The sequence below is a fragment of the Erpetoichthys calabaricus genome, chromosome 13 (genome assembly GCF_900747795.2).
Source record: "Erpetoichthys calabaricus chromosome 13, fErpCal1.3, whole genome shotgun sequence".
NCBI lineage: Eukaryota > Metazoa > Chordata > Cladistia > Polypteriformes > Polypteridae > Erpetoichthys > Erpetoichthys calabaricus.
In genome coordinates this window covers 137,940,394-137,957,424 of record NC_041406.2, presented here as the reverse complement: position 1 = coordinate 137,957,424, position 17,031 = coordinate 137,940,394, and the positions used below count along the sequence as shown (strand labels likewise).

At 42.3% G+C, this 17,031-nt stretch overlaps 2 protein-coding genes across 2 annotated transcripts in view; one reads left to right on the top strand and one right to left on the bottom strand.

The window, feature by feature from the left end:
• tbc1d31 (TBC1 domain family, member 31) overlaps positions 1 to 17,031 on the top strand; it is a 1,102,325-nt gene that overhangs the window by 353,657 nt on the left and 731,637 nt on the right. The gene's annotated exons all lie outside the window — the stretch shown is intronic.
• Positions 14,565 to 17,031, bottom strand: part of mylipb (myosin regulatory light chain interacting protein b) — a 31,821-nt gene continuing 29,354 nt past the window's right edge. Inside the window, exon 7 of the mRNA XM_028817632.2 lies at positions 14,565 to 15,815. Coding sequence (XP_028673465.2) covers positions 15,726 to 15,815 — 90 coding nt within the window. The 3' untranslated portion in view covers positions 14,565 to 15,725. The remainder of the gene's footprint in view (positions 15,816 to 17,031) is intronic.

Sequence of the window (17,031 nt, the reverse complement as noted above, 5' to 3'; positions counted from 1 at the left end):
CGGCCACAGCGTTCAGACCCCCCCCACGGAGTTCATTCTACTTCAGGGCTGACATTGCAGGTTTGCACTGATTAGCTCCTTCAAAAACAACTTATCTAAATTAGAGATAAAGGCAGGGATATCCTGAACAGCATGGATGGCCAAGCACTTTGCTGCGTCCAGAGTCCAGTCACGTCTTCATACTTCGACCAAAGTCACCTCTCCGCTTGTAAAATGAGGAATAAGCAGAAGGACGTGCAGCACATCAAATACGGAATGCAAATTCACAGGCCGAGCGGAGCCAGGGGGCCGGGGTGAGGCCGGAGCCTGCTGTGTGCAGGACAGGACACTCTCTGGAGGCGGTCCAAGGACAGAAGACCACCTCAGACATCCTCCAGGAGTTTGTACCACAGACACAGCACAGTACTGAAAATCTTTACAAGCAACAAAATGAAACCAACAGGAACACAAAAAAAAGTAGAAAATAGCAGGCTGAGGAGTGCTGGGCTGGTGCTAGAACTTATATAAGAGAAGCCCACCCAATTAACAAGCAAATTAAAAGGGGGGGGGGTGCACTCTGCTCCTGCTGGAGGAGAGAGTGAAGACAAAGCCGAGTGCCATGATGAACAAAGTTGCATGACCAACTCCTTGGCACACCAGCACTGAGGACCTCCGCAGAGGTGGGTCAACAACCGTCACATCGGCTCATGATCAGCTATGGTGTGCCTCACGGGGACTGACAGCCCCTCTTATCTTTAGCCAAGTCGGAAATTTCTCTCTTTAATAAAATTTTCCCCAAATAAAGTACAGTCCTGTGGTAAATTAGGGCCGCAGTGATTTGTGTTTACAGCAGAGGACCATCAAAAAATGATGGTGTGAGAATGTTCTAGAAAGAAAGAGGGAAAAATAAACCACCAAACCCAGAAGCGGACATAATTCTTTCATTACTATGTCACAGGGTCTTGTATGTTTTCTGACTCTCATACGACTCTCTAAGGTTCATTTTCTATTGTCACTGCTCCGCGTAGCCAGCGTTGCCTTTTTGCCATTTATCATTGACGACACGCGAGCAGCAATTGCAAAACTGCTCCCTTAGTGAATTGGGCGAGACCCACTGGCAAACCAATGACCCACCAGAGGCACGATGGCTTGAAACAGACCGGACATGCAGCCACCGCGACACAAAGACTAAGGTATGCGTAGAGGTGACCCACATCAGACCCACACAGCCCCCATTGCGATGACCTGTACACTTCGTGTCCGACGTACGGCCGAGCCCAAATGAAGCTGTAATTCAATTTCGTGACCGTTACCACAGCTGAAGCCGGAAATTGCATTCCAACTCAGCTAAACTATGACTCCCCACAGTAGACTTCCCTGGAAGGTGGTTGGGGGGGGTAAGAAGGAGAAGATCATGTTGGCAATAGCGCCCTCGCCCGCCCCAGAGTGGCACTGCAAACCTCAGGCGAGTCCAAAGGGCATCCTCTGACGTGCATGTGGGACACTTCTCTAGACATTCCCCGTGTCACGTCCATTACCATTAAACTCTGAACACCCTTACAACACGTGAGTTAATTATATGCAAATTTATGCATTTGTCCACAACTCCATGTGCGGTAACATCAAAGCAAGCTGCATTCATGTAAATTGGCACACGTATCAAGATCGTGGCCCTCTAAGTGTGGATGTGAATCACACGTGATATCACAAGATCAACCCGCAGGTTGTCACGGGTGTACACCATGACGAGAGGAGGGGCTGGATGGCCGATTGACGGTAAAATGTCACAGGTAGGTGGAGCTCCGCATTCCACGAATGCCCCGTTACACTTTACAGGCTCAGGAAGTTTCAAGGTGGTAGGCAGAGACTTCTGGGGTGTTAGATAAATGGAGCCCCGCAGAAGGTAAGGTAGGATCACAGAGAAGGACACAACCCACTATCAGGACCACTGGAAGAGTGAAGGGGGCTTCAGAAACCGCGGTGGAATCATGGTGTTGAGTCTCAGCAGGAGTTTTCCGTGGCCAGAACGGCGGTTGTTAACTGGATTGTGTTTTCCCTCCGTGGCGTTGAGGCGACCCCCCCCCCCCCCCATCAATCCAAAAAGCCACGCCCTTTCCAGTCCAGGAGGCGGCATCTGATTTGTGGCCGAGCCGTCCACCAGACAGAGCTCCGCCCTCTTTGGCTATTCTTTGTGATCATTTCTTTAAGAGTTTATTGCATTGGTGGTCTCACAAATATACGAGGTGGCCAGCTTGGCACCCCAACTATTTCTGAGACACTGCAAGTCCCTTGATTCCACGGGGTCAATACTTCTTACAGGTGGGAGTGCAGAGCCCCATACACCATTCCTTCATTGTTTATTGACCACTGCCGTGCGTTTCAGTCTCTTTTTAATTATAAATAAAAGCTTCTTGACGGCTCGCTAACGAGGTCCACGTGACATCTCAATGGCCCTTTGTACAGCGTGGCAGGGCACAGCAGACACACTCACGAGAAGACGCCGTGCCAGGACTGTAAACATCCACAAGGGCCATCATGCCGCATCTCGTCTCTCCATTAACAGGCGATTTCTTGGCGTGTCGAAGGCTGCCAACCTACACATAAGAGCGGCATTTACGCCAGGCTACAGAATGATGGATGTCACACTGTCGGCCAACAAAAGCCTGAAAGAGAGCTTGGCTCAATTAGTGCCCAGTGAATTCCTGGCATGCATTTTTCGTCGAGCCTCAGCATCAGAATTGATTGATGGCACTCGCGGCGGCCATTTTGTGTTTTTGGAAGGGAGCCTCTGCCTTTGAATTTGTCACATATGTCACTGACACTTTCCACAAATCTGAAATGCGCAGTAAAAAGCTTACTTGACCGTATTAAATGCAGCAATAATGGACTGGCACCCCATCTAGAATTGTGCTGCCCAGATAGGCTTAATGATCCTGAATTGCATTAAGCAGGTTTCAAAAATGATGGGATGGATGGATGAACTTAATGACTGAATGGCATCCAATACTGCGAAATCAGGCTGTGCCCCCCCTGTGAACCGGGACGGAATTAAGTGGAACCAGAAATATCTGGATGGATGGATACAGAGCTGGTCGAAACCCATTTGGGCCCCTAGTGGGGGGGGCACAGACATCACCCCCTCATTATAGTCAACATTATTAGACTTCAACAATCCTGTGGTTTGGGGGGTCCTCCCAGAGTCCGGAGCACACGCTTCCCATGTAGCACAAACAGTGCCCCCTTTATTTATATACCGCAGACTTTAATGAGCACGCACCCCTTTGTGTATGGGGCACAAGTGTGTTTACGCTCATAAGTGGCACTGAGCAGGTCACAGTGCCCACTCAGTATCATCAGAATTACACGACTCGGGTGACTGTCGGTGCTCAGAGCATCCACCCCTTAAGTTTCATAAATGGAGTCCCTCCGATAATGGTGCCCTAGGTGACCACCTAATGGATTGACCAGCTCTGGCAGGCTGGATGAAGCTTGGGGAGGAGGTGACAACTGTTGGTGCGATTATTGGGAAATGGAAGATAAATAGAAAATGGCCATCAATCGCCCTCGGTCTGGAGCTCCATGCAAGATCTGGCCTCATGGGGCGAGGAGGATGATGAGAAAGGTGAGGGATTATAGAAAATTTTAATTCTTAAAATTGGTAATCTCTATGTAGAAAAGTATTAAGCACATAATAAAATATAGTGTCTACGTGAGTATTAAGATGCAAGAGTTAGGAGTTAAAAATAGGGATATTTTTATTTCCCTGTATAAGCCACAGACTACCATTATCTCTCAAAGTTAAAGTCTGAAAGTGCAGGAGAGCCGAGAAGAGATGGGCCCCTCGATAAGGAGGGAAGTGTAAATAATGGGGGAGTGCTGGAGGTAGGGGCTGTCAGACAGATATGATGGACAGCAAAGAGTTTGACACCCGACCAGTCGAGAGATAATGGTAATTAATTAGGGGCAGGACTAGAGTAATGGAATACTAGAAGTCAGATGAGGAACGTCTTAAAAGATAAGAATTGCAATCAATGAAAAAGGTGCCCATTGCTGGAGGCTCATTGTTCCATCTTAAATACGTCTAAGTGCGCCATACAATAAAAGCTTAATTCTGCTGTCTGCTCCGAAGTCTCAGAGTGCCTCCTTGGGGCGCCCCTGCCGTGTCAGCCTGCTTCAACAGATTCAGCCTGGAACTACACAGGAGGAGCTTGTTAATAATCTGAAGGCAGTTGGGACCACCACAGTTACCATTGGTAACACACAAAACCAGAATGGATTGAAATCGTGCAGCACCCGCAAGGTCCCCCTGCTCAAGGCGGCACAGGTACTGTACAGGCCTGTCTTGAGCAAGTGGGCAGGAAAAGCCTTGGTGAGGGAGGGGACCAACAACTGGGTGGTCTCTCTCTGAGCTTCAGAAGGCATCTGGCCTGATCTAATCAATAACATTTTAGAATAAGCATTTAAATTGGTGGGGGGGGGGGGGGGGGGGGGGATTTTCTTCTACTCTTGTTTATGGCATTAATGGTAGAGTGGCCAGACGGAAGGCACAGGAGAGTTTAAAGATTCTCTAGTCTGATCAGACCCTCCTTGAACTCTGCGTTCAGAACTCCAAGCATTATGTCTGCTAAAGAGCAGGTACTGCTGACCACTTGCCTAATACCAGCCCACCCTACCATAAAACATGGTGGTGGCAGCTTCACGCTATGGGGGTGCGGGGACAGGGAGACTGAGGAAAAGGATGAGTGTTGCTAAACACAGATAAGACCCTGCACCCGAGTGAACACCAGCTCAGGCTGGGGTGACAGTTCACCTTGCAACATGGTGACCTGAAGCACACAGCCAAGACAATGCTGGGGTGGCTTCAGGACAAGTCACCAACTTTCCTTGCGTGGCCCTGCCAAAGCACAGACTTACAGGCCACAGAACACGTGTGGTGAGACCCGACAATGGCAGCTTACAGCCGCCTTCCATCCAATCTAATGGTGCTTGAGAGGATCTGCCAGAAAGAACGGGATGAACGGCCAAAATTCAGGTGGGCAACACTTAGAGACTTTCAACAGAAAACTCAAAGCTGGCATTGAACATTAGAACACTCTAGACGAGAACAGGCCATTCAGCCCAACACAGTTCGCCAGTCCTATTCACTTGTTTCTTCCAAAAAAAAAAAACATCAAGTCGAGTTTTGAAAGTCCTTAAACTCTTACTGTCTACCACACTATTTGGTCTCTTATTCCAAGTGTCTATCGTTCTTTTTGTGAAGAAAAACTTCCTAATGTTTGTGCAAAATTTACCTTTAAGTTTCCAACTGTGTCCCCGTGCTCTTGATGATCTAATTTTAAAGTCACCATCTTGATCCACTGGACTAATTCTCTTCATAATTTTAAACACTTCAGTCACGTCTCCTCTTCAACTCCTCAAGGCTCAGCTCTTTTAATCTTTCCTCATAACTCATCCCCTGTAGCCCTGAATCAGCCTGGTCGCTCTTCTCTGGACCTTCTCCGGGGTTGCTTTGTCCTTTTTGTAGCCTGGAGACCAAAACTGCACCCAGGACTCCAGATGAGGCCTCACCCGTGTGTTATAAAGCTTGAGCAGAACCTTCTGTGTCTTGTACTGCACACATCAGAGCGCTTTAACACCTGACATTGTCTGCATCTTAATGGCTTCTGTCCACATGTCGAAGTCGATAGCATTGAGTCCACTATGACTCCTAAATCCTTCTCATAAGGTGTACTCTCGATTTTCAGAGCGCCCATTGCTGCCAAAGGTTCTGAATACTCTGAAGGAAAGATTTCAGTTTTGAATTTAACAAAATTTGCAAACCATTCTGAAAACGTGTTCTTACTTTGTCATTATGGGTTATTGAGTGTAGCTTAATGGACCACACCCACAAAGGTCACATTTTTCTGTTTCAAATGAAAATAGACAACAACAAAGCGTACTGAAAGAGAACGGGTCCGAAGACTTTCTGAATGTACTGGATAGCAACAACTCGACCGATGACGGAACAGGCAGGTGAAGGGACACTCGTGCTGAAGCAGCTGTAAAAATGAGGTGCGCTGGCCAGTGCAGCGGGTAGGACCCTGCAAAGAAGATGGCAGTCGGGGTAGGGAGCTCAAGTGGTCTGTGATCCCCTGAATGAGCTTCACATTTTGCTGTGCATCTCCCGAGGCCAGCAACAGGGTCATCATAACAGCATTAGAGGTCCCCTGTATGGGGGACTGCACTGGGGTCCCTACCTACACAACCACTCAGCAAGTCACAATATACATAAATAGATTAGCATGGGGCGCCCCCGCGGGCAACTGCCAGCGTGGCCCATGCGTTAAGACAGCCCTGGTCAGCAGCAGGCCTTTTTTGTGCTAAACTGTTAGTTCAGTTGCTGCTTGTGTGTCTGTCCTTCCTCTGCTACCCCTCTGGTTGTTACTATAAACTATTTACACACACACACACACACACACACACACAGTATACTTTATTTTTGTATTGTAACATTTCGCCATTCTAAAGAGATGTACAAGAATGTCATTTTACTCCGTACACTTGGCCAAACTGATGATTTAAATATACCGTAAATATTCAATATGGCATCCTTCATGCCCATCTGTTTCTTTCACCCGTATGTGTTAGATATAAAAGGATGCTACTTTTCACATTTATTAATATGATAAAATTCAAGTTTATTAAAAATGGGTTAAGACGACGTGAATAACTGAAGCTCCAGCTTATGAAGGCCAGCCCTTAATGAACGCCTAGTAGCTCCCACTGCCCGCGGCTCGATGTATTCACGCGCTCTCTGGTTTTAAGCTCCAATAACCCGCGTGCCTTATGAAACGTGACAGGCAGCAGCTTCACGTTTCTCGTTGCGACTGCCGAGCCTGTGCATTTTGAGGGACGACTGCACAACACAAAAATCGATGGACACAGAGCAGATGACATGAGCTCAAGTGACAGTGTCAGCCAAGATAAAGCCACACACATACGAGCAAAATGAACATAAAAGGTTATAGGGGAGGTTCTGGCAAAGTGGTTACTTGTAAAGAAGGGAGCAGGACCTAAACTGCTGAGCGTCTGTTATGGCACAGCCACTCTACTGGTCATAAACAGAGCAAATACAACCCGAGGGCTGTGGCTGAGCTAGGGGCTTCCTTCAATGTTGCTCATTTACTTTCATACTTGCCGAAGTACCCGGCCCTACATGGGTGTATTTCTAGGATGAATTAAGGAAAGAAACCAAAGGTTTTATGTGTATTTTTAAAATGGTGACCCTGTTATTACTAGCTGTCCCTCCCATCATCCACACTGTTGTCTCTATCAATGTCTCTGCTCTCACGTTTCCTTTGGGTCCAAATCGATTCCAGAATTGCGGTAACTTGTTGCTGGGATGTGATCATGAATGTGGGGGTCATGTCTGACTTGTCCTCTTAGTTCAAGAGGGGCAGTCTGTATTGCCTAAAATTATGAAGGAAAGCCAACAAAGGAGAAGTTCGATTCTCCTTTGCGTTGCACTGCCACTCTCAACTCAAGTGTCACCCACCAAAATGCAACCCCCCCGCCCGCTGCAAAAGCACAGGACACTCCTTTTAATATTAAAGTAGACAAATAGCAGCACACAGTCTCGTCTGGTTTAGTAACGTTAAGCTCTAGTCATTTTGTCTACCAATTTGGCTTCCTTTGGTCTGTTCGGATGTTTTACTTGCTCTGAGCCAGCAGGTGGCACTACACTACAAATAAGGCCTGGCCCTAAACCTCAGATGTTTTCAAGCCTACTTATTATGCTAGGGAGACTAACAGGCACGAGACAAGACCTTGGTAACATTGCAGTAGGATTTCCCAATTTATGGCTTCTTTTCAGCTTTTACAACGCCAAAAACCAAAGTTAAAAAAATTTCAAGCACACTTACTGAGAGTTTTAAGGAGGAAACAAAATGATCAACAAAAAAATGTTTTCAATCCACGAGCTTGGATAGGAAGTGTCTCCTCTGCTGATCTTTAAAGTCCATCATGTCACTAAAGTTTTCGACCCTCTGGAGGACATGCCACTAATAAACAGTTAAGGTTATGCCAACCAACGGGTAAGACAAAAGAGCTGCAATGTTTTTATATATAAATAAATAAATAAGCAGCAAAGACGGGCCAAACAAATGGAAAAAATCAAAAGACAGACTAAAAAGACAGTACTAAAAAATAAATGCACTCTTATTCACAAGGAAGGCAGTGAGGCACAGCAATTCACACTTTGGATTTAAACCCCTGAGATTGTGGGGTCAAATCCCACTATTGACCAAGTCACTTAACCTGTTTGTGCTTCAGTTGAAAAACCAAAAGGAATGTAACCAATTGTATCTCAAATATGTGATAAGTCACCTAGGATAAACATGTCAGCCACATAAGTAAATAACCTGTAGTTAATCGTGCTTGTATACAGAGATCAGATCGAGGAAAAGGTCATCAGAACCACTTCTAGTTGTGCAATGAGTGTCAAATATCTGTTCATCATAACCTTCATAAAATCGATACACAACATTTCTTTCTATTTATAAGAACTCCTTCGGCTGCTCCCGGTTAGGGGTTGCCACAGTGGACTATAATAAAACTTTATATTAAAATTATATTTTCGCACTTAAGGAGGTCGAAAACGGGAGGAGGAATTTTTTCATGATTACAAATGCATTACCTCAATTACGTGCAAAGTAAAAAGAGTTAGTATATATTTGTTGCAATAAATTGTTATATGTAAAACTGCATTTAGCTACATTTATGATAAAGATGGCGGAAATTTTAAAAAAAAATTAAATGTATTACCAGGAATACGACGGCGACATAGAAGCGGGAGTAATTCAAAGGAGTGACATAACAAAGGAGTGAAACCTCAGATATAAAATTTCAAAGGAGTGACAACCATCCAACCAACCATCCAAGTGGTAGGTGAGGCGACAATGATTTTTTTGGCGAGCATACTTTCAGTTCTGTTCCTGCTCTCGAAGCAAGATATGATTAAAATTTTATTTGTCACTCCATCGTTATGTCAAATAAAACTTCACTCCTTTAATACGGTATCTGTCACTCCTTCGACCCCATAGAAGCTTGTTGTTCCCATTTACATGACATGTTCAATGTTTACATGTTAAACGGAGGTAAAAATTAAAATTAAAGTTATTGAAAGAATATGCGTTCTATTGAATAGTTTTTAATATCATGTACACATTTACTTTTCCAGGTTACAAAAAATTTGGATGGTTGTTTAAAATATGACTTCCGGTTGAGTATTTTTCTCAAATTTCAAACCCGTTTGCTTTTTATCATTATAAATATCTATACAAAATTTGAATCTAATCTGTAATTATAACCATATAGTTTAGTTGAAAATTCACGAAAGTATTCAGTTAAAGTATCACTTCTGGTTGCCAAAAGTGGCCCAAAAGTTGATTGGATTCATTAATTTTGATGTAAAGCAGGTGTACCGAGGTCAAAGCGTTTTGAGTTATTGCGTTTACACAGACAGACAAATTTCAACAATGGTATTTTCGGACTCGGGAAGGTCTAAAAACGTCAAGATCAAGGTCGATTCTTTTTCCACAATTCCCATACTTTTTCTATACTATGAATATGAGGAAGTAAAAAAGTGCTTAAACAAACGAAAACACAAATGTTAATCTGTTTGCAACACTTAATGCATTCAAGACTTTTTGAAGTTTAGAGATCTACTCCATGCATGTAGGCCTATTTGAAGTTTTTGGAGCCTGAAATCACACCTCAACCTAGACATAGAAGCAGGAACTGAAATTAGGCCTGTTTACCACTTGTTTGTTTAATTGTCAGAATCTAACATTGTCAAACCCACCGTATACATTTCCAGGTCATGCAGGGTAAGAATCTACCCCAGCATCACCAACAATCCCTGCATGGGCCTGCAAAGTTTTGAGGGCCTCAAACTCTTTGATCATGTTTAGGTGCTACAGACATAGCAATGTTAACAGTATTGTTCAAAGTTACTCCACTTAAGGCTCTCCTCTAATAACTCCTGAGCTGATTGGGGGTCAATACTTATGCAACCAATTTGTACTTTATACTTATTTACACCACTTTGTAAAGATTGGTTTTCACTTTGAACAACAGAGACTCCTTAATGTCAGTGTCAAATAAGCCAAATTCAACACTGGGAATTCAGTATTGTATATCAAGAAAATGCGAAAACTTCCAAGGAACCAAATATGACTGGCACCGTATTGCCATGAAAACTGACAGATCATATTCTGCAGCCAACTTTACACTTTGCCCACTGCCTACCCAGGCCAAATTTTCCTCCACTCTGATACAACAGCAGAGTGGCCTGGATGGTAAGGATATTTCGATCAGACTTTACTTGAACCCACGTCTGGCATTTTCGGCAACTCCAAACGAATCCATAAGTCTGTGGTTATAGTAAATGTTAATAATAAAGTCCCATATAGTTGAACAAGTCATAAGGAAGCCAAGTGAGCTTTAAGGAAGAAAAACCGAGCGAGGGCTAAAGAGAAACCTCTTTATTGGTTTACAGTCCTGGAGCAGATTTAATTCTACATAAACAATGTTACTCTTATTGCCTGAATGGCATCTCTATTGCTTTTGCTGCTGGGGAGTTGTCATGTCATCCTAACATTCTTCTAAAAGTGACCATTTGGATCCCCGCCATAAGTACATCAGCTGGAGGTCTTCCCTCTGGTCACGGTGTTGTAGAAAGTCAATTTCTCCAAGACTGTGCGAGTTTTAACAAGGACAGAAAGCTGACTCTCTTCCCCCCCATCCCCAATGTGTGCTCTTTTCATTCTCCTTTTCACCCCAAAGACCAGATACACACAAAGTGAAGAAACTCATTATGGTAGTGATGCAGAAAGTAATAAGGCACAGGTGCCTAAAAAAAAAAAATCTGTCATTTGTTTATATCTCCCCACAAGCTTGATGCAAGGGTGTAAAAGCTGAGCCATATCAAGCCTTTCGTGGACTGCAGGCAGACCTACCGGTTTTGTCTTACAGTATTTTCACCAGACTCCCTCCAAGTCCACTTTTCAAACACCTCATCCTGATGACTTCTTTCACGAACATCCAGGACCTGAAACCTGTTAGGATTAAAGAGAAAAGCCAAATCCATAACTCTTTCAAAGAATCAAAATACCAATAAAACAATGCATTAATCAGTTATAGAGCACTAAACTGTTTAGAACTAACCAAAAGGCCATGGCAAGGCTCTTATGGGGATCCATTTTAAGGGGCACCAGGGGACAGTCCTTAGAGGCTCAGATACCAAAATCTGCTGCTTAGACATCCTGTATTATTAAATGTTACTATCTGGCTGAACAGCTAAACCTCTATTAGGTCTGCATGATGGGATTATAGATCTACTAATACACACAAAATATACAGTAAAGTGTAAAAGTCTTGGACACTTCAGATAGTTCAAAAGTATGTGTCTTATTCCTGGTCTTTTGAATTAGCAAGTCAATAGAAAACAGGGGATTTTCGAGTTCCAAAAATGCCTTTTGCAAAATGTTACAGAACACAAGATTGCTGTCCTTAAAGGAACTCACCTAGTAACTGAACACTTTCCTGTTAATATTAACAAGATCTTTGTCAACATACAGCTCATTATTTGAATAAGGTGCTAATGATCCATGACATGTGTAGGTCGAACCAGAGTGATTAATTAAAACAAATTGTGTGTGTTGATTTAATAAAAAAACCACAGGGCAGGGGGACAACAACATTTAAAGTGGAGGCTGCGGCAGATGGGTCTGGTTGCTGTTCTCACTAGCCACCACCAAATGTTCATTCTGCCTCAAAGTCTCTCCCTTGCAGGCAGGTGGTTCCATATGTGCTGTCCAAGCTCTTCTGCAGAAGCACAAGCAAACAGGGAAGGCTGAAGACTGGAAACAAAGTGGTCAGCCACAGAAACTGAGGGGAGCAAAACGAGAAAGACATCAAGCTTACCTTACTTACATTTGAAATCAACAGATATCCCCGTGACAGATATCAGCTCAGATTTGGCACAAATCCTGGTACGGCCATTTATAGGTCAAAAAACCATTATTAGTAGTTGTCTTCATGGAAGAGCTGTAACCAAGAACCTGTTCCTCTCAGGTGGATTTGAAACCAAAACAACTCACCTATGCAGGACAGAGGTGGGCAGAGAGGTGGCTCGGAGGCTAGGGATCTGCAATGGCAATCTGAAGGTTGTTGGTTCAAATCCCGTAAATGCCAGAAGCGTTTCCACTCCACTGGACCCGTGAGCAAGGCCTTTATCATCATACCCAGGACAAAGCAATTTTGCAGGTCAACCCGGATCCAGCTCCTCCATCCAGCAAGGAAAACCTGGGGGTTGGTGGCAGCATTGGCACATCAGCCACCGTTAAAAAAATTTACAAAAATAAAACCCCACACTGTTCCATTCCATCTGAACTAGTGTGGCACTGAGGTGCCATCCATTGCATGGCTACACTCGGGTCCTAATCTGGGATCCTGAGATACTTTGTCATGTGGTGGGTATGGCTGTATCAGCACAAGCTCCTTACCTCTATGTATGAAAACACAAAGACTGGGGTGTTTTGGTGGGGGTATGGTGAGGCAAGCAGGTGCTCTGGACTGATAAAAGTTCAAGACAAGTGAGGTTCCCTGCAGGTTTGGGGTAAATGGATGGGCCCTATCACCGACGAGTATAAGCAGACTCCATTCCAACGTGCAATATCATCACGGGGGTGTGACTGGTCCCGAATTCATTGTGTAGCATGACAAATTGCCCCAAACACAAATGGCAAAAAAAAAAAAAAAAAAAATAAAAGGGGGGGGGGGGAATCCTGCAACAGTTGGCATGACGCCCACAAAGGCAGAAAAGGACATTCAGAAACTGTACTTTCCATTTACTGCATTTTCTAATAAGCGTCATTAATACAAACTACTCATGGCATCACTTTGAAAATATTCCCACTCTACTGTATTAAACACACACACAAAACCGTGAGTTGCATCCACACGTTTGCTACATGGATTGGATAAGCAGGTTACTGGCATTAACCGAGCAAAAAAAGTAGCCAAGAAAGTGGCCACGGAGTGTAAATGTACATAATACTCCAGTATTTATTGCATATCATATTTCCATTATTTCAATTGTCCAGTGCTTGTCAAGTTTCACTTGTACGGTATTTGTAATTACTATAGAGTGCACTTAAAGGAGTAACATCTTAACAACAGTAGGTTATAGGCCGCAAATCGTAAAAAGGACACACACGGCTAAAGTGATTTTTTTTTTTTTTTTTTTTTTTTTTTTTTACATACACACAGACTTCTGGATTGCCATTAGCGCATGCAATGAATGCATTGAAAATTTCTGCGATTAAAATTTAATGCAACAACTTGATGCATTAAATATGGTTAATTTGACTATGCTTCACATGTTATTAATGAGGCAACATCAAATGAAGTTCAAGTCTACTAACAGTAGGAAGGAAAAAATCCATTTAGATACCCAAACTACCTCAACTGGCTCCATGCAATTCAGAGAGGCAGTGGTTCTACTTTTGAGCTTGTCCTGAATGTCTGCACTCCTCACCTCACTTCCCTCCAAGGTGGAGCACAGAAACCTCGCAAAGGAAACTCATTTCTGGCCTACTTGCATCTGCAATTTAGTTCTTGGCCATAGCGAGGGCAAAAACATAGATCAACTGGTAAATCGAAAACCGAGCCAAAAGGCGATGCTCCCTCTTCACCATGACTGACCATTAGAGATGTTGCTCTGATCTGCCCATCTCTCTCCTGCTACCTTCTTTCAGTTGTGACTAAGACAGACCTCGGAGATGCATAAACTCCTCCACTTGAGGCAGCATCTCAACCTGGAGATGAGATGTAAACAAACTGGTCTGCTTAAGCAATAAGTGAAGCAAACAGTCAGAAGAATCAATAATCTCTCTCTCTCTCTCTCTCTAGATGTGGCTCCAAACAGTTGACTAAAGCGTGATGCAATAAACAGCTCAATGGTTTCAGTTATAACAACTTTTCAATAAACTGGAATAATATGCCTATGCAAATGGCTATTAACTCAGTGATAAACTTTCTACTAATAAAAAAAACTTTATAGACCACCACATGAAGGAAGCACATAAAATATGTAGTTAGATAAAAAATGAAATTGCACAATTAAAATTTCAACAGAACAGCAGCCCATATTATATATATAAAAAAAAAAAAAAAAACACCACACACACACAAAATAAGAACAGTAATTAAGAATTTAAAATATTACCCCATACTCATTTGCTTCGAGCACATCAACACTGTGCGGGGATTCTTCAGCTTAAAAGAGCAGTTGGCTACAATCCTGAGGTTCACACAGTACATTAGAATAATTTTAAAACTAACTAGAGAGACTCGTACCTTGACAGCTTAAAAAAAATAATCATAACCAGCCACCCACCCCACAAAGGTGAGACCCCATGTTACCTTCAGCTATAACACATGAGCCTGATGGACCGAATGGCCTCCTCATTTCTAAGCACAGGCTCATTTAAAGAACCATTGAAATGTTCATTAGGGTTTGAAGAACACACACAAAAACAGTACTGTATAACTTAAACATTTTAATATATCTTAATATAAAAAAGGAGTTATTTCTAATTTAGATATTTGCTTTAACAAACCAAAACAGGAGGAAAAAAATAAATGTACAAAGTGAAAAAATAAAACACCCCAAGGAGGCGGTGTGCTGAAATGTGCCATCAGAAATTGAACATTTGTGCAAAGAAACAGAATGCATACAGATCACATTGCTACATTAAGGCAGTCCCTATGAATACACGTAGGAGGTTATCCTTTATAAAGTGACAGTGTAAGCTTCTTTTCTCCATTCTTTCCTTTTTCTATCTTTCAAAAAAGCAGATAGTATTGCACTCAGTGGTCATCTACAACCCATAAGGAAATTAGATGTTCGGAGAGATGGAGTTAAAAACAAAACAAAAAAAAGACAAACCTGCAATTATAAACTAAGATAATGGAAACCAAGACAATCTTTTGCCATCCATTTTAACTCTCTTCAAAACAAAGGAGGTATAACTAGCCATTAACACTGGGTATTTACAACTATACTTGTTTTAGGGGTTTCCATTAACATTTTAATCTGAGATTTTTAAAAATACTTTAGCTGGAGTGTAATTTTAGTTCATATAAGAAGGTTGCCAAGTATAAGAAAAATGCAATTGTGGAAATGTCTAATCCACTCAAGATTTAGTATAAAATGTATACAGACCTGCATAAAAATCTCAGATTTTAATGCTGTTGTACCAGGTTTGTCAGTATCACCTGGCTTTGGCATCAAGAAGATATAAAGCAATTTAAAAAAGTATATAAAATATATTTAACTTAACATGTAAAAGGAATAAAAAGCAACTACCAAGCCTGATAAAACATTAATGAATAAAATAAAACTTCAAACAACTTTAGTTTGGAAAGAAAAATCAAAACCAAAACCCAACATATAAATTTGAACACTAATCAGCTCAACTGATTAAAAAAATTCTCAAAACAAAAAACATTTCATTGGCTTTTAAAAGTCCTTAATAAACCTACCACCTCCCCTCTACTTAGGGGAATGGAGTGATAATTTTTGCCTGAAGAAAACACAGGAATGATTGCTTATGTCTAACATAATACTTTTTTTTTTTTTTTGCACTGCTGTCACCTCTCTTTACATAAAGTTGTCATTCAGTGCTGAGCAACACAGTGGCTCACAATACAGCGAGGTTCAGGAGACTGTGACAAGCTGGCAAGTAGACATGCTGAACGTGATCCACCTCTGAGCGGCAGACTGGACATGCCTAAAGAAAGAACAAAGGAGAAAAATAAGTTTTACTTTCCATTTTATTATTAGGCACTTGTCTAGTCTTAATCCTTCTAACAAAAGTTTATTAAAATGAGTGAACTGAAAACTTGCAATCTCCCTGGGCCTGCTTGCTTTTGGATTCCCCCTTCAGGCACAACTGCAATGTTTCTCTAGTTAGGGTGACTAGCTTAGATATGCATGGATGACTGAACCCTGTGATGGATGGGCACCAGATTAGTTAGCGGAGAATTAATGGCTGCCTTGCCCCCCCCGCCCCCAACCATGAATTTGACTAAATGGAACTCAATTCTATGTTAACCTTTGTAACAGTGACTTACAAATGCCAGCTCAATGAAATCTTGTGGGTTTATTTTTAAAACTAATCCAAACACCTTTAGTACCCTGAAAGTCAGATTTCTTTTCACACCAAAATTTCACCCCTCTTTTATATTAATGGGGTCAAAGGTTAGGATGTTCAAAGTTTTTGAATCAAACACACACACTCTCTAACTACCTGAAATGCAGGGGAGAAAATAGTATATGCTGGGTCAAAATTGACCCATCAGACATGTATTCAAAATGTGTGGCAACTATAGAAAAATGACATTTAGAAAAATTTAAAAGGGGGAAAATGTAGTAAAGGTCACAATCCGTTTCATCCTGAATTGATTAACTTTAGGGTGCATGCATTTATTTCAACATAAAATCAGGTAACATTTGACAGAGACATTATAAAAATTTTAAAAAATAAATAAATTTCAGTGAAGAGATTATTGGCCAAGCTGTGGGATTCAAAAAACCCCCAGTACATGAGTCAAGTCCAGACTGTAGAAGATTGTGGGTTCGCTTCCCGGTTCCTCCCTGTGTGGATAGCGCTTTGAGTACCGAGAAAAGTGCTATATAAAATGTAATGAATTATTATTATTGTCTTTACAGGTGTCAACTTTTAAATAGAGAACATTAAACAATGCCCTTTTCGGACAGGATACGCTTTTCGAAGACATACTGTGTGTGTGCGTGTGTAAAGTTAACAACGTCAGCAAATTTTTTACTACAGATTCACGAGATAGGTTTGGAAAAAATTACGGTTAGGCATGCCTTCTATGGTTTACACTTATGTCGTTATCTCAAAACAGCCACACACGTAGGTACTTGTATGTAGCGATTGCTGGTTACCCTAACAAGAATCATGGCCTGATTCTTTGAAGTGG